General features: G+C 41.7%; 2 protein-coding genes and 1 long non-coding RNA gene across 8 annotated transcripts; 1 reads left to right on the top strand and 2 right to left on the bottom strand.

Moving 5' to 3' along the window:
• The first annotated feature begins 1,682 nt into the window (after nucleotides 1–1,682).
• On the top strand, nucleotides 1,683–19,151 carry ccdc187 (coiled-coil domain containing 187). Of its 5 annotated transcripts, none has more exons than XM_088408641.1 (13): nucleotides 1,683–1,923; nucleotides 2,161–2,222; nucleotides 7,377–7,439; nucleotides 8,748–8,886; nucleotides 9,059–9,149; nucleotides 11,801–11,873; nucleotides 13,698–14,918; nucleotides 15,335–15,474; nucleotides 16,615–16,686; nucleotides 16,789–16,923; nucleotides 17,376–17,470; nucleotides 17,551–17,645; nucleotides 17,728–19,151. In XM_088408641.1, exons 2-13 carry the CDS (start codon nucleotides 2,174–2,176, stop codon nucleotides 17,862–17,864), a joined length of 2,310 nt encoding a protein of 769 aa, XP_088264767.1. In that variant the 5' UTR covers nucleotides 1,683–1,923; nucleotides 2,161–2,173; the 3' UTR covers nucleotides 17,865–19,151. The 5 variants fall into 5 exon arrangements, with proteins under 5 accessions (XP_088264767.1, XP_088264769.1, XP_088264771.1 ...); XM_088408643.1 differs by having other exon boundaries at nucleotides 17,551–17,610; XM_088408645.1 differs by lacking the exon at nucleotides 13,698–14,918.
• On the bottom strand, nucleotides 8,806–10,144 carry LOC148427993 (uncharacterized). Its single transcript, XR_015864883.1, has 3 exons — nucleotides 10,068–10,144; nucleotides 9,033–9,124; nucleotides 8,806–8,860 (listed from the first exon to the last, which is right to left on the bottom strand). It is a non-coding gene; the product is annotated as an uncharacterized LOC148427993 (long non-coding RNA).
• A 466-nt stretch (nucleotides 19,152–19,617) lies between the features above and the next one.
• On the bottom strand, nucleotides 19,618–25,458 carry LOC148427994 (tumor necrosis factor receptor superfamily member 9-like). Of its 2 annotated transcripts, none has more exons than XM_088408647.1 (7): nucleotides 25,231–25,458; nucleotides 22,717–22,836; nucleotides 22,506–22,643; nucleotides 22,313–22,385; nucleotides 22,140–22,234; nucleotides 21,904–22,061; nucleotides 19,618–20,730 (listed from the first exon to the last, which is right to left on the bottom strand). In XM_088408647.1, exons 1-7 carry the CDS (start codon nucleotides 25,370–25,372, stop codon nucleotides 20,713–20,715), a joined length of 744 nt encoding a protein of 247 aa, XP_088264773.1. In that variant the 5' UTR covers nucleotides 25,373–25,458; the 3' UTR covers nucleotides 19,618–20,712. The 2 variants fall into 2 exon arrangements, with proteins under 2 accessions (XP_088264773.1, XP_088264772.1); XM_088408646.1 differs by having other exon boundaries at nucleotides 21,885–22,061.
• Nucleotides 25,459–25,837: the final 379 nt, after the last annotated feature.

Raw genomic sequence — 25,837 nt, forward strand, 5'->3', positions numbered from 1 at the left:
ACACACATTACACAAAAAAAAAACCATACTGTACAAGACATGGTTCCATTTGTTTTCATTAGGAGCCACAAACAAAAAGTAATCGCATTAATTAATGAGATTTAGAAAAAAATGAGGATGGAAAAAGTTTAGAACTCTCACGCAGACTTTGCAAATGAGCGCGCCGTAGCATGACCTGGTGCTGTAGCTGTGCAATTACCCCACGCAGCGCAAAGGCAAAGCCTGCTTTCCTACTTGCCCCTCCCTGCCATTGCATTGCCCCCCGGCGGCTGCCTCACGATTTAAGAAGGACTGCATTAACACGATATGCAGTGAGTATTCTCATATTAGTAGTAGTAGCTGTTTAACTGTCATTATTACATTGTTATATATACTGTAAATCATTTGTAATCTAACCCTGTACTTGGACATTTTTGGGTTAATTATCTCCCACATCATTACTAACTTTATTGCTTGAGTAAACAAATCTTGTCAAGTAGGCTTGCAGCACAGAAAGATGCATCTGTGTTCTCTAGCAGCTGGCTGGTGTACTTTATAGGTATCAATCACTGCCAGATGTCTTTGGGGAAGAAACCACACTGAAGTTGATACAGTCTGGGTACTTTATTAATTTCACTGATGATGAGTAGTGTGTCCATACCAAAGCTAAACAGATATACGCCACTACTTCAATGCTGCAAATTGATTTTTTTTATTTTTTTTTTTTTTGGGGGGGGGGGGGGGGGGGGCAGCTGTCAGCCACGAGCTATGAGAATTGCAAAGCCACATAAAGGGCATATTAGGGGATTACAACAGTAGATAACACACACACAAAAAACATTGGTCTACTTGTACTGTCTAGATTACACACACACACACACACACACACACACTTGTGCATTGTCGCACTCGCGCTGTCATTTTTTTAAACTTGTTTACGCTGTCATTTCAATGTTGTGACTGGACAGGCTTGTATGCAAGCGCTGTACTGAAGACTGTTGAACGCAAATTGAACGCAAGTCTGTTGAACCAGCATTTGACCAATAGGGGACGACATTATACATAGAAATCCTGCGCATCGATTTTTACGTATCCTCGCCTATTACAAGAAGCTGCAATGATCCACCAAGGCTAAAAAGTAGAATAGAAATGATGATGTTAACCAAAACAGTCAGGCATCAAAAGTGTGTTTTCGTACAAATTGGTGCAAAAGATGAATTTGAACTGAGTGTGTTGTGTGTTGTGTTTTTCATTATACAGTATCTATATCTCTTTGCGAATTAAACTGGCCTGGGAAACAGAACATTTTTGCTACGTAACCATGGCCTTATCTCTTATTGGGCTCTAGTACTAACTTGTTCTACTTTATACTAACTTTCTATCTCCCCTCGGCATAAGAAGCAACCGGTATAGTTTCGCAGGCTATTTTGGGGTCGATTGTAAAGCGTGTAGATAATGCTGCCTTCAAAGACAACCAGGAAATTTTAAAATGAATGCTTGTCCATCAGAAATCCGTAGCTGCTGCTTCTTTTTACACACATTATAGGTTAATTTTGTAACAGAAAAGATTAAATGTGTATTTTTCGTTGAATATGAAACTGCAGTTTGACAAACAGGCCCGAGTAGCCCTATGTAGTATTTTGTTTACGGGAGTACGCGAACACAGCAGTCGATATCCTCCCACACCACTCACCGCAGTGAATTCACTCCGGCTTCAAGTTTCAATGTCGAATTGGGCTTTGTTTTACTTGACCAATTACTCTCGTGCGTTTTTTTTCTAATATTCGACGCCAAATCTAATTTTGACTTTTGGTTCGTTCTTCCACAAACTTTTATAGGGTTTAGTGGAAAGGCAGCCACAAAAAGAGGAAAGTTTTCGCGTGGCTGTTGGCTGTCATGTTTGCCACTTGTTGAAAACACCGCAAGGCGAGCCGGAGGGAAAAGGTACGTCTCGACAAATTGAACCGTCTAAAATGCGAGGCTACCTGTAAAATGTTGTGCAAACTTCTGTTGTTGAGGGTCGCGATGAGTCGCTTGACTGCTTTGGATGCGTCACGACTCACAAGTATTTCAATGAAAACCCGTCATGTATAGTCTCGGTGTCGTTCAGTTTAATGCTGACGCCCATCAACGTCGTTATTGTGAATCTCCAATGTTGTGTTTTCTATCATCTTGATACAGCGATGGCCCAGTGATGGAAGAGCTCCAAATTGACCAGTCCAACCTCCCCCGTGTGCAGGAAGGTTAGAAAACACACGCGCGTACACACCAATACACACATTGCATCTCTTCCTGAGCAAAATGAAACGATCATGGGTGGGTTCAACTTTACGGGCGCAGACCTTCCCCGAAAAGTATCGTAGCTTTAGGTCTGGATCTTTCTCAGGAAAAGTAAATGTGTCATTTACTTTTGTCCATATCATCAAAATATGAGTGATAATATTAAATCATTGGTAAAATTGAACTGATGCAACCTACTGGACTCTACTTGTGGAAGACGTGTCCCGTTGATTTCCAAAGAGTCTTCAGTTCCAAATTTTAGATGTGAAAGAAGGTCACTAAGGAGCCACTGGTCACTAACCTAACGGCAGCAACCCTATTGTGACCAACCGCAGGAGACACGTCCTTTGGATATATCAATAGGGAGAGGCCACATCCAAAATTTAGAACTGATTTAGAGCTGGTGGGGTTATTTTATTGTTAGGGAAAAAAATACCCATAACAATGTTCCTTTCAAGTGGCCATCTATGAACTCCAACTTCTACTTGAAAACAACAACAAAAAAAACCCATGGCAACATAAACACACCCATGGTTTAACAGTCTTCGTGCGTGTGTGAAAACATTTCCATGGCGTCTCAATCGTTGACTCAATTTTTGGCATGTCCACACTAATAACAGGGATAAAAATATAGGCCTGCACGTCTTTCATATCGAGCCCAATCATTCAGTGCCCCCCCGCCCCCCTGCTCAAACAAAGCACACACTGTGCAGCTTTCACGCTTTATTGGCCAAAGCTTGGAGCAACACTGTTCCTATAAAGCCATTGTCACATAGGCGGTCTACAAATGCGATGTCTTAACATGATGAATCTAAGCAGTCATACTATTATGACGCACTTTTTCGCTCTGTGGTTTTACCTTAAGAGATGTGTGCACCCCCTGTCCCATTTTCCATCCAAGAGAGGAGTGTTGCCTTTGTTTTCATGCCCCCTCCTTATCAGTTCCTGTTTTGGGTTTTGTCTAGTTGCTCCTGATATAGCACCATGTGCCGAGGCAACACAGCTCCCTCTGGAATTCCACCACTACCCCTCTATTAATAATTTCCTTTTCCTGACTCAGTGAGCCAAGAATACAATTGATCCCTTTTTTATTCGAAGAGAAAGTCAACCAAAAATGTAATAATGTAATAATAATATGGTCTGTGTTCCTCCACTGGCGTAAACAAGTCATTCTGATTAATATTCCGTTCGTGGTATATCAATTAAGCAGTAAAACTTCCTGTTCTGTGGCCGTTTTGCCACTTGCTCCGGCGTGGAAATGACATCATAGTCACTCAGATAAGCCACAATTAGTCCTTACCAGGGATGTGACAAGTGTCAAATCCCATGAGACAAGATGTCTCACAAGATAGAGTCCACCAGTACTAGATGAGATTTTCACTAAATTTGTAATATAAAAAAGGCCTAATTTAAATTCTCACATTTTCAAGATGTTTTTGTTTTATTGAGCTTACAGCAAGAACATTCATGATATTGCATGCAAATATAAACATAAAATGAGTGTCTCATTTTTCAGCTGCCCCTGAGCTTTGTCTTTACTGAACAGATGAACACAATGCATACATCTTGTTTTAGTCGTGATGTATAGCGTTATTTATTAATTTGCAGTGTTTACAAACTGTTTTTGTCTTATCTTCCAATATTTTACAATCCTTTTTTTTTAACTGGAAAACTAAAATATCCCCACGCAGGTGATTTGAAAGTAATCGGAGGGCTGCAGCTATTGAGTGTTTTGACATGTTGATAAAAATAAGAAAAAATATTGTTGCTTGGTTCGAAACAAATATAAATACAGAAGACCAAACACATTTCCACATAATGATGAATGACCAACTTTGATCATTTTTTGAGCATTTTGTGGTGTGGCCAAAAACTCGACTCACATAAGAATCGGGATTGTCATTTACTACAATTCAGAATCAGTATAACATTAGCAATAGCATTTTGGCTGAAAACAGAACCAATGTCATTTCTTCCTATGGCCAATTATTCTTTTGTATAAATATCCTGTTGCTGCTATCTATCCAAGCGTTAACAAAGTTGAAGGGAAAATACTGTATGTAGATAGTTGCTGCTGCATTCCTTGAATGGTTCGCAGTTGGATCCACTGACTGGTCAGCAGAAACCTTTGCACAAGACGAAGGCTGATAAAGAAAATACTCCTGCAGCAAGTGCAGGTTTTTCCGATTGGCCCCGAATGCCTCATCGTGTCTCCCTCCAAACCTGTTTAGCACCTTGTCAGCTTGTTCCTCCCCTCACTGGCTAATTTACCTGTAGTGAGGGACGAATTTTGAAAAACAAGTTAACCAGCAATTCTGACACACCCTCACAGCGCTCATGCAGAGGACTACTTCCATTTCCTTCCATCCATTGCTGCTGACTTCCCTTCATTCTACCGTCTCATCTGTGGATTTGCAGTCAACTTGTGATTTAAACTGTCGCTTTGTCTCACTGGACTGAGTGCAAGACCTAATCCCTCCTTACTAGCAAACTGAAAGCATAAGGCCACTTGGAAATCCATTTAGTGGACAGTCTCTTATGGCCCTCAACAGGTGTAAGTAATAATGCATGTCTGTTTGGGAATGGGTGAGCTCTGAGTAGACTTCCAAGGGTCATTTGTAGTGTCAACGGACCTTTGTCCATGACAGTTCATAAAGCCTTTTCCATTTTGGGGAATTAAGGAGTTGATTTCCTTATTTTGAACTCGCAACGGCTTCACAAGCTCTCTTCCCTGTTTACAGCCTAAGTCTGACTGATGGTATCAACATAGAAGAAACTGTAAACCGTGAAATCTCAACAGCTTTTTTCATGTGAGCAGGTTGTTGTAGCAATCCAAGTATGAAGCTTATGAATCATTTGGCACATTACTTTTGTGGTACTAAAACAAAGCCAGGTTGGTTTGTTTGGGTTGCCCTCTGAATACAAAACTCCTTTAGGATTTTTGTTTGATTCTGATGTGGCTTTTTTCATAGTTGAGCCACAGAGACTAATGGCTCCGCAATGTGAATGAACACAAATAAGAGAACTGACTGCTCAAGAGTAACTGCCAAGGATTTCTTTTTTTTTTCTTTACAAAACTAGGAAAACTCCATTAAGGACCTTGTCATAGAACAAAATGCAGGCACAAATTTTTAAAATAAAATAAAAACTTAATCTGCCATCCAAGTCTTTACAACCATGCTACAAACAGAAAATAATTTAGCAGGTTTGAATTACATTTGTCGTCACTATAAACATGTTTGATGATTTTTATATAGCTTCAACAAAATAGCCTAAACTATTGTCAATGTAATGGCAACGGGAGAGCATATCATTTGCTTCTATTGATCCGGTTTTACTCAATCAAAGCAGCTATAAAAAGTCTGAAAGTTGGCTTGTTTAAACCAGCCAATACTCTGGACTGTATAAATACAATACCAGCCAATAGTTTGGGCACAACTTCAAATTAAATATTTAGATTTGTTTTTTTTTTTTAATTTCCTAATTTGTAAATTACCGCTGATGTTGTCCAGATTATTAGCCACACCTAAGTAGTCTGTTAAATATATTTTTTAAACTAAGATATATTTTACAGGTTATGTTATTCAAAGTGGGCATCTTTTGCCCATCTTGACACATCTTGCTTGATGAAATGGAATAATTTTGCTAACAGCTATGCATTTTCAAAAGTTCTTGACGGTGTTTTCAGACTTTTGACTGGTGCGTTATACTGATTAAAGTCTGCCTTTTTTTAGATTACAACCACGTGCTAGTTTATATTTATGCTTCAGCCTTCATACTTTGCATCTTTTGTACAAATTTCCATCTAACTCCGGTCTAATCATCGCAAACCATTTGAAAACATGTTTAGATCTTTTCTTGTCTAAGATATGCTTTCTACCTCATTCCCATCCAGTCTATTTTACTAAAATTTTACTTATTTGACTAAAATAGATGAATAATGGTAGAATTTTATCTCATTCACTGCCGGCCCAGTAAAAATGAATACAGTATTTGAATCGTATAGCCGTAAATGAGTTAAACGATATCCGACACTTTGTGGCCTCATAGAACTTATTGTGTGGTTTGACACTTGGCAAAGAGTACAGCCCCAACAAATGGCATCATCAGTGTATGTCAACCCAGCCTGTGTGTTGAGTGCTTGGATATCAGCGGAGCTCTTGTCTATCCGGACTTGAGCCAGCCTGCTGAAGGGATTAGACACAGGCGCAGGTGTGTTAATTTAGACAGGATGTCTACATGTTGGAAGAAGTCGTCAAAGCACGGTTCATTTCGTATTTTCATTTTCATTTCATTGCAGATTTTAGGGTACATCCAGTCGGAAAAATGATGCTCTGATGTAATTTTGTATTTTGAAGGAAAAAGTTGCATCTCTCTTGTGGTTCATGCAGAGTGTACAACTGATAGTAGAAATATAAACGGACGTGGAGCTCGGTGTTTATGATAGAGTTGTATATCTTAAGTTTCATAGATGCCAAATGGCCATTTTCATTGAGAGTAAATGTAGTGACATTGCTCGGCAGAAATAAATATCTGTGGCTCTTGCCTGGGTTGTGACGCTTGTGGGCTGTTTTATTATTTCGTGTGTAATTATCCTATCTTTGCAGTGTGTGTCAATGAATAAATTGATGACAGTTGGGTGGACGATTGCCTTTATTTACTTTTCATGTTAAAGTGACACTTTAAGATTTTCGACCGTTTTTCATTAAAAATGAATCAGTTAATTTATTATACAGTAAATTTCAAAAACTTGCAAATAAATGTGTTCGTGACGAACAGCAGTATGTTTTGAACATAATCCTAGGACTAGTTATCGTTAAATTATATGACATGGGGGATGGCACTCCTCCAGAGGTTGCCATGTCTGTTATAGCTACGGACAGCAGGAGGTGCTGCATTTACCGTAATGCCCCTTAAGCTCCCACAGACGCATGTGCAAAATTGCACATACTCCCTTTAAGGACTGCTCCTCTGTCTTTCTCATAAAAATATCCTTCCCATTCCAACCACATTTGTTCACACTTTTTATTTCTTCAATGCAAATCTTGTTTTTTTTTATCCTGTTTTTTGTTTTGTTATGTTTTGTTTTTTTAAGTACTTCCCTCCCGTCATTTCAGTGTGCCAGAGTTTTGCTGTGTTAGAAGACGGCGTATTGGCACACACTCTACAGGAGCAAGAAAGTAAGTAGAACTACTGTGTGACAGCAGAATATTGCTGACATGTGGTGTCAATTTAGTGGCTATAAATACACATACAGAATGTATTGCCACTGATATAAGTGTCAATTTTGGTCAAAAAGTACGCTTAACTTCCATATGTCAACATTTGTTCCTTTTCTTTCCTTTTCCGAAGCATTTAATTTTTGCGTTGTACTTTCTTGCCTCATTTTTACCTGATTGTGTATTACTTGTCACTTGTCACTAGTACTAACAAAATTGCAGAGTTGATGCCGTTTCCATGCTAAAGTTAGCACTTTTAGGAGACTTTTTGTTTTCTATCACGAGATCCTGCGGACGAAATCTCACAACAACGAGATCTCGGGTAAAAACGAGAAAATGTGACCTGTGAGATCAAAACAAACATGGCGGACTAAGTCTTAAAAAATCTTAGTAAGTGATCAGGTTTTGCTGAATACAAGAGTACATGGATGATGATTAATGTTTTGATTTCCAAAAACTCGGGGTGAAAATCTTTGTCTCACGATTCGATTCCGATTTAAGATGATTTGATTCAATCAAAAATGATTTCTGCTTCAATCTATAGAAGTGTAAAGAATCATCATACTGTTCAACGTCAGTCTGCAATGCAAAACAGAATAAAAAGTTTCTTTTTTCTTTGCATTTACTAAGTTTTGATTTGTAGGGAACATGCCCCCCCCCCCCCCCCCCTCCAAAATAACATGTGGACAACCACTACTCTTTGAAGCTAGATTATATCGCTGTTATGTTATAAAATAGGATTAAACACAAATGTAAAAAGGGTAGAACAAGATACATTGTCATTTCCCAAAAAATTGCAGTACCATTAAATAATGTAAAAAGCTGTTGGCCAAATGAAAAATATTAATATTCCTCAGTACATTCACGACGGGATGAAAATAAACTTTTTCAAGTGAGCAGATAAATTGTATGTGCAAAGCATGAAACGTGTGCCAGTTTGTTCATATCTGAGCATATTGGAAGAATTATCAGTCACATTTGTAACATTATTGATATCAGAATCTAATGGTATGATAACCTGAAGCAAAAATATCCCAGTATTGAAGTTTTATATTTATGTATGTGTGTGTGCGTGTGTGTCATTCAATTTTCTTTCTTGGCCATTTTTCTAGATTATATAAAAAGTTTTATTTTTAGTATAAATACACAACAGTATTTCCTGCGTCATAGTCTGACACAGGAAAGCGAGAGCACTCTTGTATCTTCAGTCGCCCGTTTTGCCGACGGATCGACCAACGTAGTCCTCACTCTGTCATGTTACCCACCTAGTCGAGCAGTACTACACCACCAACATTCAGAAGAACCAGCTGGTGCAGAATGACATCCGTGTAGCCAAGCAGCTCCAGGATGAGGAGGAGGAGCAGCGGGCCCAGCAGAGAGCCCTGATGAGACAAGAATCCAGACAACTGTAGGTGACCCACTGCTGAACCAACATTTGTGCGTACATGTATTTGAATCAAGCACATCATTATGGTCTGTCTTTTATTTCAATATGTATTTATTTGCTAGTAGGTTTTTTATTGCATAGGTAGTAACAAGCCAACAAATATTGACCTCATTATTATCTTGCTGTCCTGCAGAGAAGAGCAGGACTTTGAATATGCTCGTGTCATCCAGGAGGAGATTCGGAGGCGGGCTGAAGAAGCCTGGAGGAGGGAACAAGATGATGAAGTGAGCACAAATCTTTAAATTCACTCACATATAGTATTTTCATCCCTGTTCATTTAAATATGTGCTGTTTTAAAGTGCTCTCCTATGCTGTTAACCCATTGGCACTTTGCGTCAGTCCCATTTTTTTGTACTCAAGGATTCTGTCCATCACTTCATTCATGCATTCTTTTATTATTCTGCAACTGAGAACGGGTCCTGTGTTCACCTAAATCCACGCCACTCTACAGCTATATATGTTATTATTAACGTGGCAAGGATCTTGCTCGCGGCTTAGTATAATGTTTTCAGTGCCTCCGCAGTATTTTTGTTGTTCTAACCCCTAAAATCTATTTCACAGCTATAATATTACAATATTTGTTTTTGGTTGGGGGCATTGCTTGGAAAAATTAGTATCGAGAGGGGTAAGTTGACTTTAAATCTTGTGCGTTATTTTGTCCAATCCTTTGTTATTTACATCAAAAGCACTCCACATCAACGGCAAAGCATTGAAACAAGGGAGCTGAAACTTCACCCAGATGCTATCGTGTCAAAGTTCAACATTTATTATTTATTATTGTTGTCTGTGAGGGACTTCAAAGGCAGAGGGAGAACAAATGCAAATGTAAAGACATTTGCGTGTTTAAATATATGCCCACGCAGCTGGCAAAATGTCAACAATCTATCTATGTGCTGCTCTAAACCAGAAAAAGAGAGTAAATCTTGCAGTTGCAGCCGTGAACTCTGAGCGACCCAGTTACATGCTGTCTGTATATCTTTGGCATGGAGACATTTCCCTTCTAACGCAAAACACAACCATTTTCTGTTGTGCCCACCTTGTGCCAAGACTCCGTAGCAGATTGCTTCACACAATGAGCAAATCTTAATATCCACGTCTTAAAACTACACCGTATTTAGTTTATACTCCAAGGCTCAACTTACACTGCATTGCTCCCATATAATTAACCGGATAACACGGTGGAAGACATGGAGAGCGCAAAATCCATGCAGACAAAGACAATGTATGGACAGTGACTAAAAACAAGGATTGAAGCGCTTCTTTGGACCAAAGCCCTTTGGAGAATTATTCACTGTGACCCATTCAAAGATGCTTGATTCAAAATGGCATCGTCATGTGGAAGCAGGCAGCAAAGGACCAAAACTGTGTTGCTATGACTGTGTCTTGACAGATAACTGAAAAAAAATCTGGTCCTCTACAGTAAAAAAAGGTTTGCGACTGCACGCAGCGGCAACCAGATGGTAACCATCAATCACCTTGTTCTGCTTTGCACATATGTCCACCCCTGAAAAATAAATAACTTTGCCTTTTCACATGACACGTATGCATATTTTAACCATTTCAAATGGATACACACAAACAAGAAACAAACTGACCATTGTCTTCTGGAAAAGAGCAAAGTGGGTAAAAGCTCTGTGACCGATCCAATGGAGCGTTTTGCGTCACATGGCTGCTCCAGCATAATATTTTCCTGGAGCCTGACGTTTCCTTTTTGAGAAGGCTGCCTTGGACGAGCTTATAAACGTTCCTTATGGCAGGATGTCAGGTCAAAGAGGCATTAAGGCCCAGGATCATTGAACGCCAGTGTGGGGGTGCCGTTTGTATGTTTAGGGTTCTGTACCTGGTTAAAAGCAGCTAGTGTACCGTATGGCTAAGTAGGAAGAAAAGCAAATAGAAATAGCAAGTCCTAAGTGAACGATTGTGTCAAACGGTGAACTATTAATGCACACACTTTATTTAATAGGCATCTGATCTAAGGTGCTTATTTAAGCTATTCCTCCCCGTAGGTAGCGCCTTTAATTAATGAACGGGCGGCATCAGGCTGTGTGGGATAAAATGCCAAATCCCTGTGGCACTCCAAGCTTAACCTGACATAGCAATCTGCTAATTGTCTGCTGATATTGGCAAAGCTGCCGACACACATTTTAATTGCGTAGCCATATATGCCGTGTCAGAGTGTAGTCGCAGCGTTGTAGCTCGCAAATAGTGCTCACCTTGAGCAAGTCACGCAAAGAATTTGTTGAGGCCCTCTAAACGAAGGCTCGAGACCGTGACCTCTTCTTTCACAGTGACTGGCATTCCCCAGTGACACGGTGCTACTTCTTGTGAAATGAATGGCCCGTTGACGAGGTTTACTGGAGAATAGTGGCGGATGTAGCAGATGGCAATGAAGCTTGTCTCATGTACTTCTTCCCGGCTTCATACAAAACAAGCAAGATACAACCATGTTTGTTACTTGGTTTAAAGATCTAATATAAGAGTGGCACTGAATCCAGCGCGGCCTAATTGCAACACACCTTGACAGAAATAAACAAATCATTATTTTGTCCATAGAGAATCATTCAGTCTCAACAAGATGCGCAACTCTGATTGCTGTGGCCAGGAACACCAAGAATATATAGGCCAAAATAGTGGCCGCAAAGCAATTTACAGCAATAGTTCACTGAACGCTTAAAAACTTGGATCCAAAGTCCCAGTGTGGTTGTCTTGAGTTCTTTTCACATTGTCATGTTGCCCTCTGCTGGATGCGAAGGGCACATTATGACAGCCCAACATTCTCCAGTCACTATCTGTGTAATGAGGCTGAAATTCTTTCTAGTTAATCGCTTCAATTCTTTATGCAAACTAATACCGGCATGTATTTGCCTGTCTAAAGGAAATGGCGAAACAGATACAGGAGGAAGAAGAGCTGAGGATGAGAGCCAGGGAAGAGGACGACCACCGCGAAGGTACATTTTACATTCTGTCATCACGTAACTGCCAACAATGACAGTGAGCCAGATGAACTGCTGTTTAATTTAGTAATTTATTTTATTTTACTGACTTGTATGACATCATGAAGACGCCGTTCAGTGTCACATGCCTGTGTTTATTTTTTGGGGTTGTATTTTGAACTGGATCAAAAGTTGTCTTTTTTTTTTCTAACTGAAAAGGGAAACAGTCTTTTTTTATTTCATTTACATTGATTAGAGTGGCGCGCAGTTCATTTGTTGTTGTCAGAGGGACTTAGCCGACTTAATCTACCTCTCACTACAACCATTATCGCATTGCAGTTATAATAAAACATTGATAACACTACTATACAAATCTTCATATAACATCATGGTGTACTCATTATAGTGATAATTAAGTATTAAAGCACCTGGATCCTCATATTTTTACACTTTTCTCAGTAAGCACAAAAATTACATTTGGCACGTTTGCGGTTTAAATTCTTATTGAATATGAGTTTTATGGCGCTGACATTTCTAACCAGGATGTAAAACGTCATGTTAGCAGTTCGCACTTCTCACTGTGTGGCTGCCATGCCCTCTTTGTGATGTTGTTCAATGCCGCCAGACACCAAACGTCCCATCCAGCCATCGTCTTGACCTGTTATTCTCACGAGGGACACGGAGTGAATCAAGGAGCCAAAAACAGGCATTTAACTGGCAATAAAATCCAAAACAGTGCCTAGAGATCAAATAATACAAATCGGTCCCTGTGGTAACCCAGTTTTCATAATAAAAGTTCCACCCGCACATGACTGACTTGAATGTCCAGCTGTGTGCCCCCCGAATACATACTGTATTTTTGCCACTTCTGCATTTCCCGCGGTAAAATATTGTAGCTAATAAATGAAATAAAGGTTGCTGTTTACTTGGCCGGCTCGGCACAAAATCTCTCCTCCTCAACCCCGGAACCAAAACGACACTAAAAGACTAAGCTTGGTGTGTTTTTACTTTTACACAGGTTTACGAGGGTGGTGTAGAGTAGGTATGGTAAACAAGTCATGTTTACCTGCTCTCGTGGGGCTGGTGTTAAAGCGCAGAATAAAGCAAGGAATGCTTTGAGGTTCATCAATGAAGTAAAATAACATTTTAGGGGTGTCAAGGGTGTGAAGTCAACAGCATGGTTAAAAGCTCCACAAAGTTGACTTCTCATGATGGGGCCCCTTTAATGCATGCAGGTTGCTGTAGGTTGTGTTAGTGACTAGTTTAATTTGGCTTGCTCTGATCAACCAATCAAGACAGAAACATGTTGACTCTTTGGGGCCAGCCAACTTGTCTTATGAAGCAAATTTGGGCAGCTCCACCAATGCTGAGGCTCTGGACATTAAGACTGCATTAGTGCATTTGAACGTCAATAGCTTGTTGAAGAAGACAAGTGTTCCCAAGAAAACTTTATCCCTTTCGAGTGAAAGTGGTCAATGAGGTGAATAATGCGCTATTGTATTTATTGTTTCAGATGACGCTTTTAGTGTGCGCTCATTACGTTTGCATTTTCTTTGTAGTCCCGAAGGCATTGTTGGGTTTGTTTACATGTGAAGGCACGTAAAACGATATTAAATGTCTGTAAAACACAACGAACGAAGTTGAGCCTTGATTTGAAACCCGAAGGGAGTAACGCCAACCGTGACAGCACGTTGCCAATCGTACTGAAACAGCATGGCTGCACATCGGCATTGCATTTTGAAAAGATTTGTCATTTCATTAACGACTCATGTCTACTACTCGCTAACAACTTCCCACCCCCTCACTGCTTTTGTGTTTGCATCTCTGGAATAAATAAAGGCAGCTCTGGCCGTTCTGCACTGCCATCACCAAACCAGCATATACACGGCAGACACCTTCCAGGCGAGGCGCAATACTCACCTACTACCACCGGGTGGCAGTATTTAAACACGCCAAACCCTCCAGATTACAACAGGCCGCCTCCACCTTACCACCCTGGCAGGGTACCAGTTTACAAACCTTCGACTTCATGGTCTGATGGACACACACACCCCCATGGGCAAGTAGAAGAGTCACTGCATGCAGACTCTGTATTCTTTGAACAGAGATCAAGTAAAAGACACAACACAGCAGCTCTCCATCGCAGATCATCTTTACGTTTGCCCCGAGAGAGAGACTACAAGAGTTTTTACGCTCCCAGCAGCATCACAGAGGAGCGTGATAGCTGGGAGCAGTTTTATAACACCGGCAATCAAGAGAAGAGGATGGCACGGGACTGGGAACAGGAAATGAACCACCAAGTAGAAAATGGGGTCAACCAAAATGGACACTTTGGATCAGCGGAGGCCGGAGAACGGCGGCATGGTCGCAGCAAATCCGTTCGGGTTCACGACCGCCCGACACACGACACCAGAGATTCACCTGGAACGTGGAGCTACCGTGACAATGCTAACAAACGTGTCCATTTCGCTGCGGACGCCAGGACCGCCGGCGGGCGCGTGGACACGAGCATGCAGGTCTGGGAGATGCTGGGCCACGTCCTCAGAGAGCGAGGTGTTCCTGTTAGCTTGGGCGGTAGCGGGGCACCGCTGAAAATAGGTCCCCAAAGTCAAGACGGCCGGTCGCTCGGAAGGAACGACGTCTCGCACGAGGACTCCAGACAACACCAGACAGCCTTCCAAAGAGCTGCGTCCGCCAGGCACAGTTTCCATGGCGACATTCGGGAAAGGAGAAGATTGTCTCACCGAGAGAACAGTGAGCGAGAATACAGAGTATCTGAAGACCATGTTATGCACGATAGAGAGTTTTCTCAGATCAGTGGCGAAAACTGTCATCTGCCAAATGGACACAGGAGAGGCAGTAGGAGATGGAGGGTTCTTGACTACCACTATGACAGGGGGAGTGCCGCATGCGAAGACACGGACCAGGGGGCTGCCGGCAGGCGTTGGCATCAGACCATAGAGGAGAGTGTGAGTTCGGAGGAGGAAGCGGAGAGAGAAGCAGAGCGGCGCCCTCAGAGAAGCCTCAGCGGTTGGCTCAGGTCAAGACGCTTGGCAGCAGGTACCGTAATGAGCAGAACCTCAGCTAAAACTGCGACCCGCGGGAGTAGCACTTCCAATCCTCTTTCAGTTCTTCTTGATTCCGCCTCATCTTCTTGTCATCACGGACAAATCTTTTGGCTCTCGTAGTGCTTTGGGGTTTCCCGGCTCGACATGACTGTTTCCTCTTTCACTGCTGAAAGTACAGTTTACCTGAGCTGACATTGAGAATCTGTTTCACTTTCCAAAGCCCTCTTTCTCTGTCTGGATTTGTTCTGGAGGAAATGGAAACTTGACACCCTCATGTGATTTGTTGGGCTTGTTTTTCGATCGCCTTTCGCTCGTCTATGATCACTTTTGTGATTCATCGCTAACTTTAATCCTTGGTTTTTGCGGTTGTCTCGAGATGCCTAATGTTTGTTACCGTGAAATCCATAGGAGCATCCCTGCCCCTGAAGAAGAAGCAGACCAGCCTGGACCTGGCGGACCTGAAGCAGGTCCTACGCGATGAGGAGCTGGCCCGCAAGCTACAGGAGCAAGAGAGCAAGTTGTTGACAAGTGTATCGGATCCAAAAAAGGTTTGTTTCGGTTTTGTTTTCAGATTTTTTTTGTTTGTTTTTGTTTTTTAAATAGCTTGTTTATTTACCCCAATGGTCCCCAAACTACGGCCCGCAGGCCGGATGAGGCCCACCTCCACATTTTGTCCGGGCCCCTGAACAATACCAGGGATGCATTATGATTTTTTTTTTTTCAATCTATAGTAGTCACGTGATCAAGACTTACACGCGCATAAATGCATGAGTCTATTGTGAATATATAATAGGTACTGTATTTTCTGCACTATAAGGCGCACCGGATTATAAGGCGCACCCTCAATTAATGACATATTTTAAAACGTTTTCAATCACAATATAGTAATACTCAAAGTAATAACAATAATAACTCTAAACTCTCAATAGCATAATAAGTCAATGTCAACATGACCAACCTCGTTCAACTGTAAACACATAAAAGAAACAGGTAAAGCTTAGTTTATCACTTCATTCCCCATCTACGGATCCCACTCTCAATATTGATCCATATATAAGGCGCACCTGATTATAAGGCGCACCATCAGCTTTTTTAAAAAATGGAGGCTTTTAGGAACGGCTTATAGTGCGGAAAATATGGTAAGCTTACTTTTCTTATCATCCAGCCCCCTTAGATAGATATATCTTTGCAGCACAAACATGGATGATAATATGTTGGATGAAGTTACCTTCGTTTTGGTGTAGTGGGGTGCTTTTGGTACATTAAGCAATGTATCGCATTTTTTCTACTATAAGGTGCACCAGATTATAAGGCGCACCTTCAAAGAATGGCCTTTTTTTGGTTTTGTAGATAAGGCGCACTGGATTATAAGGGTTCATTGAATCAAAGCTACAGTGGTGGCTGGGGCTGCATTTGCATTTTATTATGTATCCACTAGATGAAGCCGCGCTTAAGGGACTGTCAACTCAATGATCAGAGAAATCAGCGCAGTTATTGCAGTCAGCACATGATGTGATCCATATATAAGGAGCACTGGATTATAAGGCACACTATCAGCTTTAAAAAAAAAAAAAAAAGTAATGCTTTTAGGTGTGCCTTATAGTGCGGAAAATCCGGTACTTGGTAGTTGTCCACAGCACCCTACAAATCCAGAAGAGATTTATTTTCAATTTGTATCTTTTTGTCAGACTTCACAACCCGGGCTACGTAGTCGTTACCCCGACGGAGACTTCCGAGTTGCACAGGTGGCCCAGGATGAGGTAGGGCGACTCCAAACGCAACCGTTGCGCCTCTCTTTCTGGAGTCTTGCTGCTTCCTTAACTTGAGAGACTGTCACGTTGCCATTGTTTGCTTGCCTCTAGGAAATTGCTCGCTATATGCAAAAGCAAGAAATCAAGTCAAATCGCATATCGCGCGAGTTGGAAGGACCGGCATCATGGCGGGAGCATGGAGCCATGATGAGTCATCATGACCGAAGAACGGCGCGAGAGAGACAGGTGGGAGACATCTTGCAAACGCACATCCAACTAAATGATAAGGATATTGACTTGAGTGATATTTTCAGCCCGTGTAACACGTCAGCTCATTATTTAACGCCGTACTGCATGTTTGTGGACTTTGTGAATTCTTGTGAATTCTTTCTACTTAATCTACTCATCTGTGTTGTTTGCGTTGCTCAAGGTGGTAGTTCTGTATAATTACGGAGGAAAGCTTGCAAAGCGGCACAGGAACAATTCTCACATTTACTGTCGCGTTATTGTATAAGACAGTAAAAGTATTAAGCGTTTGCCATCGTCATATACTGTACATACAGATAAAGAGAAATTCACGTCTTTATAGCCAGCCGTTTTCCAAAAGGAAGTTTCCCAAATAATCATTCGTTGTAGGACATCCGGATTCCAGTTGTTCAATACGGTAATCCGTGACTTGCTGCCTGTCCTTTTGCCAGGCGCAGAGAGAAAGGCTTGACTCTGAGGGGCTGCCCTCCCCAACCGAAGACTGCTTTCCAGAGAACCGGCCGCCCAGCCCCGTCTCCGCTCTAACGTACTCGCCTGAGCACAAACGTGTCCTGTCTCGACTTTAAGCTTGTGTCATACGCTGACGTGCGAATGTTGCGTTTCCAGACAATCCCAGCAGGTCAGGAACATTGCAGAGGAGCTGGACCCGACCTTCCAGGCCAAGAGGCAAGGAACAGACATCCTCCAAAGGGGGCCAAGCGGTAGCGTAGATCCCACAAATAACGTTGTTGCGCGTTAACGTAAACGATAGCTGGACTCTAACGTGTTTTTCCTTCAACGCAGGCGCTGCCTGTCAGTCAGTTCCCGACCCGCGCAGCTCACTGGAGGAGCCCACCTTCATCCCGCCCACCAAGCGTCAAAAGGACAAAGCCGGGCGCACAAAAGCCAAAGAAAAGAAGGAAAATTGTAAGCAGCAATGATGTTCATTTTATTTTTTTTTTATGTTAAAAGGGGCCTGAGTGGACTTTTTTTTTTTTCTTTACAAGCCAATAGGTTTGTAAACGGCAAACAATAGCTTAGTAACCCCATCAGCACTTTAGACCAGAAAGGTTGTGAGCCGATCCATTTTGTATTGTCCCTGTAAACAACAAAATAGAATTGTTAAAGGGAATCCTGCCGCGCATTCTCGTACTTTTAGTATTTTTTTTTTTTTTAATCACTGTTCAATCAAAAAGTGGTAGTTGCGCCTCAAGATACACGTTCAGTTTTTCTCTGACCACACGTTTTCTTTTCTTATTGAGATCATTGGAAACGCTGCTCTTCCGTTCCAGCTTACCCCACGCTTCCAAATTTTAATCGAGAACGATTATATATTAATGGTAACATAGTTCATTAATCGTTTTATGGAATTTAAAGCACGGCATCGATCAAATGATGCTCCTTTTGACGTTATTGCCGTGGCCAGATGGGGGCAGAATAGGAAAGGCAGATATACTGGTCGAAATTTCGCCCAAGTTCAAAGTAGGTGTTGCAGCCTAATGTCAAGTTCATAACAGCTCACCTCTGAGCTCATCAGTTCGGCACTTAGTCGTTCTCTGCGGAAGGTTTCAGTGAGTACGTTTAGGTTGTCTTGCAACATGTTGTCGTAGAACCGTTTGTATGGTGTTGCTTCATAGACGCTAATTAGCGTTTGCCTTTACGCAGGGCCTTTTTAAGGCGACAAATTGACATTTAAATTCACAAATCTGTAATTGTCTTCGTTGTCTGTCACCTTAAAGTAGGAGTGACACTAAACAGCCTCAAGTGTTTTTTCTTCATTGTTTACAAAGTTAGCTATTCTATCTGATGTGTTACGTTAAGTGGGTTAAATTCACTGCCACCATAAAGTGCTAGTCTCTCAAGGGCGCGCTCCAAAGTAAAAAAAAGTAAAAAGAATGACTGCCTGTGTCTTCAAAAGCTCGTAAGTCGGGCCACACTCAAAGCATCGCTCGACATGCAAAATTTGTCAAGTTTTGTTAGGCTGAAAAGCACACAAATGTTTTTGTCTACATTTAAAAAACGCAACTACTTGCTTTGTATTGGACTTAAATGTTATTTTTCTAATGTTTGTCCCTTGTCTATTATTTTATAAATCACTTTTGAATAGAACAGCACTTTGTTGAACACCTGGATTTTTTTTTCAATTTGTGTTTCTTTTTTGGGGCTGGATGGATTGTTTTTTTGTACTGTATTTTGGCTCTGCATTAAAGGAAGTAAAACCCGCTCTATTTGGTTTTGTTCATTGGGTAAACATGAGAAAGGTCTGCTCGTATTTCACAATCACTTGGCGGTTCATTTTGATGAATTTGCTCATTTAAAACAAGAAGTTAGTGTGAACCTTCCAGGTTTCTTCCTGCAGCTAGAGCAGTGAGGCACGTATCGTATTAATTCAAACAACTTTACACGTGCGATGGTAACGGATGGACATTTCGCTGTAAAAGACTTATAAATGGCTTTTAGTTCGGCCAAGCTGTATGATTATGAAGTGTTGAATCTTAAAAGGCACAGTGGATTGAGATTTCCTTCAAGAAAATAAGGTTTGTTTTTATTCATTACGTTTTCACAGGTGGATAGATTTCAATGTGCAGTGTTTCAGCATACATCTTGAGGGGGTTGTACTATGAAACTTGACCTAAAAGTGCTGTATATGGAAACCGTTTTCAAATCATTCTTTGAAATGAAAGACTACCCCAATAAAGGAATGGTTTATTGTCTCAATTCCATCACACACACCAAAATAAAAGATCAGTTTTCTGAAGAATTCTGTGAATGTCAAACATATGTTACAGTATGCGTAATTTGGCTTTATACCCCAACTCGAGGTATTTTGTACTGCTTAAAGAAATACATTATCTGGCAAAGGTCAGAGAGGATGTGGCACTTGAAATGAAAAGTTCCCTTGCTGTCATGTAATAGCTGCCTTTTCAACTGTCAGCAGATAAAACTACTGACGACAGGATGCACTCTTGTCGGAGGTTTCCGTTCCTTGAATGGCCCATCCAGCTGCGATCGTACGTCACGGTTCTCCCGAAGGCGCAAAACGAAACAGAGTTACCTAGACATCGAAACCGTCCAAGTACACCCGATCGTAATCTCTAGCCATCCATCCACGCAGCCTGCCTATCTAAAAGAGGATTTCAGATCCCCCTGAAGAGAATTCAAGCTTGGATGCAATCCCATAGAGGTTCGACTTGGGTTCTGACTACATGCGAGCAAGCGAGTCCCGGCTTGCACCCGCTGAGTCTCACAAAAGAGTTCCCCGAACTTGGGCACACACACGCTGCGGTATACGCATCTAAACAAAACAACGCACAAAGAAACCATATGACCGTCATCCCTTCGTATCGGGTCGCACTGTCAATAAATGTGCCGAGGCGGCGGTTAACGACTCGACTCACCTTCGGCCTGTTCGTGGCAGAAAGTCAAACAAAGAGTTCATTTGTTGGCGGCTATTGTAAATATCACATTCCAAAGTGACACGGACATGCTGTAATTAAGGCGCGTGGGCGCCTTTCAGCTTCCTCGAGAATTCCCCATCTTTCCTCTCCTGTATTATTGCTTTCGGGAGGGAGGGCCGCCACCTGTCTGACCTTCCTGATAATGTGCCTCACGCCAAACAATAGGAGGCAGCTATACATATGTACAATGCACATTACAATTTTTTGGTTGCTGTTGAGTGTAGAAACTTGATTCACACTACAAGTTGGTCCCGGGAGTCTTTGGAGGCGAAAGAATCCGAGCTGCCGCCTTGCTCTTCCTGGGCTTCGTGGAAACTGCATTCAATTGCTATTAAAGTCTTGGGATCATCTAAACAAGATAAGAGGTGGCAATCAAACATGTGACCAATGTATGTTTTTATGCTTGGATATCTGTGCCATCTGACTTTGCGTCTGAATGCCTTAATGTTCAGATTTTTTTTTCGGAACGATCAAAATATTCGGTGCGAGGCGAGTTTCTAATGTGAGAAAAATACACGGTAAAATAACAGTAGAACATTAGTAAATGATATGTGACCCGGTCTTTGACCTCTTATCGGGGTTTCAATATGACAGATTAATAGTTAAGGCACGTTAATCTCATTTTGCAAACCTTCTGCTTTTTGTATGTTGATTACATCTGGTCTACGCGGTATTTGCACTATATTATTCGCAGCCTTGTTTCTGTTGTTGTTTTATCGCTATTCTTATTGCTATTTATTTATTGCTCGAACATGGAATGTAGTCTGCTACCGGAGGAAGTGAATGGAATAAGAATTTCATTGTGCGGTATTATAATACTATACGTATGACAATAAAACTCCTGGAAGTCTTGAACCCTTCTTGAGTTTTAGGTCGGAAAGCAAAAGCCAAGCACAGCCTGGAGTGGACAAGTGGCTGTCATTTGGCATAACCTGATTTGTTCCTGTGGTGGCTGTGGGGGCAAGTTCAAGAGCAGAAGAATGGTTAGGACCGCATCTGTTAGAGAAACTAGACGACCGAAGCCACTTGTTTAGTTGTTGTAGCTATGACGATCTTACACAATAACACAATGTAACTAAAAAAAAAAAAAAAAAAACAGGTTGAGGGTTTTAATCAGAACTATTAAAGTGAGATTCAAATGAGATTAGAGATGAATTAGATCAATTGATTACAGATCAATTCGGGGTTTTTTCCATCTCTTGACAGCACTACCGTTTATATCACGGATGGGCAAGTCTTCATCAGTCCTCGTCCTAGCCAGGCGAATCATGAGAGCGCCTTTTCAAACGTGGACAAAATATATTCGTTTTTAATCAAAACAGTAGTAGGTTTCATTTTCATCATGAAAGTCTCAATGCGTAAAAATCTGTGCAGCCTTCAGCAAGAGGGTTGAGCGAGCCTGTAACGACCATACCGTATACTGTATTGTACTATATTTAATCAATACATTCCATTAATTCGAGATCAGACGGCACAGAAACCCTTTCATAGAGTTACTTCAACCTCCATGCAGATCATTAACCGTAGCCTCTTCTGTCTCTTTGGTTCTTTTTGCTTGCGCTTTCTTCTTTCTCTTCAGGCAGTTTACAGTTAGGATAAAAGAGATGCTAAGGGCCATCAGGCAGACACCGGGGAACACGGACAAGACCAGGGGCCACGCGGAATCCGTGCGAGGGGACCCTGGAAGATATGAACGTCTGTCGACATAAACTCAACAGCTGCGGTTGAGTTCATCGCAGGAAGGTAATGGCATCATACCGGATTGTTTAAGACTGTTGCGTGAAACGTTGACACATCTAATGTCAGCGAAGGCATTGCCGCTGGCCGCGATGACTTGATCTGGATGGGGGCACCTCGTAAACAAAGATTTTAAGCGTCGTGTCAATGGAGGAACAAACAATGGTTACCGTTGCTCCGAATGTGCATCTCACTTGATACTCCAGGGTTTGCACTTCTGATGGATTTGGTCATTGAAGGTTCCATTTGCACATGGTCTGCAAGAGCCTGGGAATTGTCAAGAGTTGATACTCTGTACCATCAAAGGCAAGACGGCCACGGGCTGCGCGCGCTCGGTTCTAGCCTCTCGGCGGGCTGCGCGCGCTCGGTTCTAGCCTCTCGGCTTACGCTTGTCGGTGGGCTCCTCGCCTTTGCCGCATTTTTTGGCGCAGAAAGAGCAGAGGTGGTCGCCGCACACCAGTCCTTCTTTACATCCGCACTGTGTGTCCCTCGTGGCTGTACATTCCTTCAGCAGTACTTGCGCACCTGCAAAGCCGAGCGCACGGCTGAAGGCTCGCGGAGGTTCTCGAGATGGATCGCGGAAAAGAAAAAGGCTGACCTTCGCACTGAGTGCACCTCGTACACATGTAGCTTTTGGGGTTCTGTGTGTAAGTTCCGCTCTTACAAGGAGTGCAAAGATCTTCTGGAGTGGCGCCGCAGGACGACACCAGCCGGTTGCCTGCGCAGACAACAAAAGCAAAGATTGAGGAAAGCTACTTTAGTAAATATGCATTCATCCAGTGATGGACTGCCATCTGCTTTTTTTTTTGTTGTTGAAGGGGGCGGGGTATACAGTCTATGCCAAAAGTCTGCAGGCGCCTTCATCTTCAATTTCTTAAAGTGATGATGGCCGAATACTTTGCCGATTGTTGAAATGCTCATTTTGGTAAGTAGCAGAGGGCTGTTGGCTGAATATTAACCTGATTTCTGCACAACCGATGGCGTGTACCCCGCGGCTCAAGCAAGAAATTCCTCTGATTAAATCACGCCGTGAAAGGAAAAGCATTTCAGGAGACTGAGCAAAATCGAGAGAATCCCAAGTGCAAGGGATGCCTAATGTGAAGAAACATGATTTCAGTTCTTTCACCATTTTTTCTTGTCCATAACTCCACAGGTTATGGCAGCTAGGTGACACTCTGGACTGGTTGCCACCCAATGGCAGCATATGTCTGTCAGAGAACTCTATGAAAGGAGACTAAGACTAGCCCAGCAAAGCAGCAAAATAGTAACTCAGACCAACCAAGATTGACTTTCTTTGCCGGCAAAGGGAGGGCTTGGCTCTCACTCTCATGTTCGCCAAAACCGGCGAAACCCCGCCTGCTTTTGTTCATCCAGCGAAGCATTGCACATTACAAGACGTAATAAAAAGCGCCAGCCGGGCGCCGCCGACAGCTGGGCCAAGGTTCCAGTTGGCACTTTCCTGCGTCAACAGCTTTATCTAAGGACCGGGGCGAGACGAACCAGTACCGCAAACTGTTGATGGACAGCAATGCATGCTATTCGAGACAAGAGATAAACACATAATGAAAACAACATATTAAATGATTTCCTTCACAATGTCATTTAATAAAAGCCTATTCGTGGACTTTTATGATGCCTTAACATATAGTTAAAAAAAAAAGAAAACACCTTCCTATTCATGGTCTTTCTTAATGCATTTCAATACAACGTTATTTTGAAAAAAGCCTTACTACACATGTTCTTTTTTTTCTTACACATCTTTCATCTCAAGCAAGAAATCATTTGAAAAAAATGGCTTATATATGATGAATTTTCACTAAACCAGGCTTATGATGGCAAAAACAGAAAATAGATTTTGATAGATATTCTACCTCTATGCTTATTTCTCTTTAAAATGTCAAATATTGACGAAGTTGCAGTACTTGTGAGTACTTGTAACTCAAGAATAAATAAAATTGACCCCAAATGTTAACTGAACACTGGAGAGTATATTTCACTAGCTGGTATGGATATATTCTTAGATTTGAACACTTAAATAGCTGAGGAATTTGACTTCTCAACAGATTAAATTTGGTAGAAATGTTTCTTTGGTCTCAACCCCAAAACAACTTTTCTATTAAGCTTGCAGTCATGCCTGAGGCATTATCTGCCAAGGTTTGCTGCTTTAATGTTGCTACATGAGTGTGCGTGTGTGTGTGTGTGTGTGTGTGTGTGTGTGTGTGTGTGTGTGGTGGTGGTGGGGGGGGGGGGGGGTAATGTTAAATGGTCAATCAAAACATGATTTGGCATTTGGTGTGGCCTCATGGTGACCAGAGAGTTTGATTTTGTATATTTTATCTAAAATACATTTGGATACATCAAGAAAATCACATTTTAATGAGCTTTTGATGGTTCAACATTTTCATTTTTATGTTTTTTAAAGTAGATGTTTTCCCCGCAAACATATTAAATTTGATGGGGTTTTTTCCATGTTCACTAAACATGGTAAAACAACCATGTCATTTTTCTTTTTGCGTGCCCCGATTCGAAATTTTTCTCATTGATATATTTTATTTTAGTTATAAATTCAAAACACTCGTAATCAATTGACAAAGATAAAAACGAATGGCAGCTTTGCTATAATTAACAGGTTTTTTTTTTTTTTACATAAAATGTAGTTCTAAGGGTAGTTAGCTATAGTTTATTTACTTCTGTTAACAAAAATGTTCTCTGCTTTATTCATTTCTGTCAACAAAACTATAAATATCTTGGTGGTTCGCACACATGCCTCACAATCAAAAGATTTTCAGGACTTGAGACTCAAATTTCCCCAATGGGAGAGTTGAAAGACTTCAGCTCACCAGTGACCTCAAACATCCTGCTGATTAACGGATCAAATCGAGAAAACACGCACGCGCTCCTGATCCAGTCTCCTTATCGTGGTAATAACCCACTATACCGCGGAAACGTCTTTGTTCATACACAATGGAGAAGCTGGACTTGACTTTTGGACAGAACGTGTACCATTTACTCTGATATTAATTAAGGGGGCTGTGGGGTAGAAATACATTGCGAAATGCTAAATGAAAGTTTGACAAGTATGAAGACCGAAAAAAAAGTGGTTCCAACTCACCCGGTTGACATTCATTACAGCAAACATCTCCCTGTCGTGTCCCGAGTGTCCATCTCTTGCAGCCTCTATTATTCTGCTCCAGGCTGCTCAGAGAGCTACCAAGAAAAAGCAGCAGTAGGATGGGGGCCGCCAAAACAGCCATGCAGCTCCTCGGATCACGCTGGAAATTGTGTGCTCAGACTTGTGTTGAAAAAAAAAAAAAGTCCTGCTTCTGTGCCTCCCAGCTTCATTTGTGTCTGTGTGTGTGTGGTGGTGGTAGTGGTGTGAAAGCGGCATTAACCCCCCCCCCCCCCCCCCCCCCCCCCCCCATCCCCATCCCCGCTCATCAGGGGCGGGACTTTGTATGACTACTATGCGTGCAGCCTTTTTTTTTTTCAATTAGTCAAGTTGAGATATTTACTTTTCATTTGGATTGCTGAATTATGGGAGATTTTTTTTAAACCGAGGAGCCCATAGTTATAACAAACGTGACACGTGCACTCATAAACTCACTGGATTGTTTTGAAGCCTTCGATGTAAATATTCATTTTCACATGTTGGTAATTTATCGTATAATCACTCAAGGTGAAACTCAAGTTTGTTACATTGTAATTCGACAGGTAGAAAC

This window comes from Hippichthys cyanospilos, chromosome 2 (assembly GCF_059441005.1).
Source record: "Hippichthys cyanospilos isolate Australia breed blue-spotted pipefish chromosome 2, RoL_Hcya_1.0, whole genome shotgun sequence".
Lineage (NCBI taxonomy): Eukaryota > Metazoa > Chordata > Actinopteri > Syngnathiformes > Syngnathidae > Hippichthys > Hippichthys cyanospilos.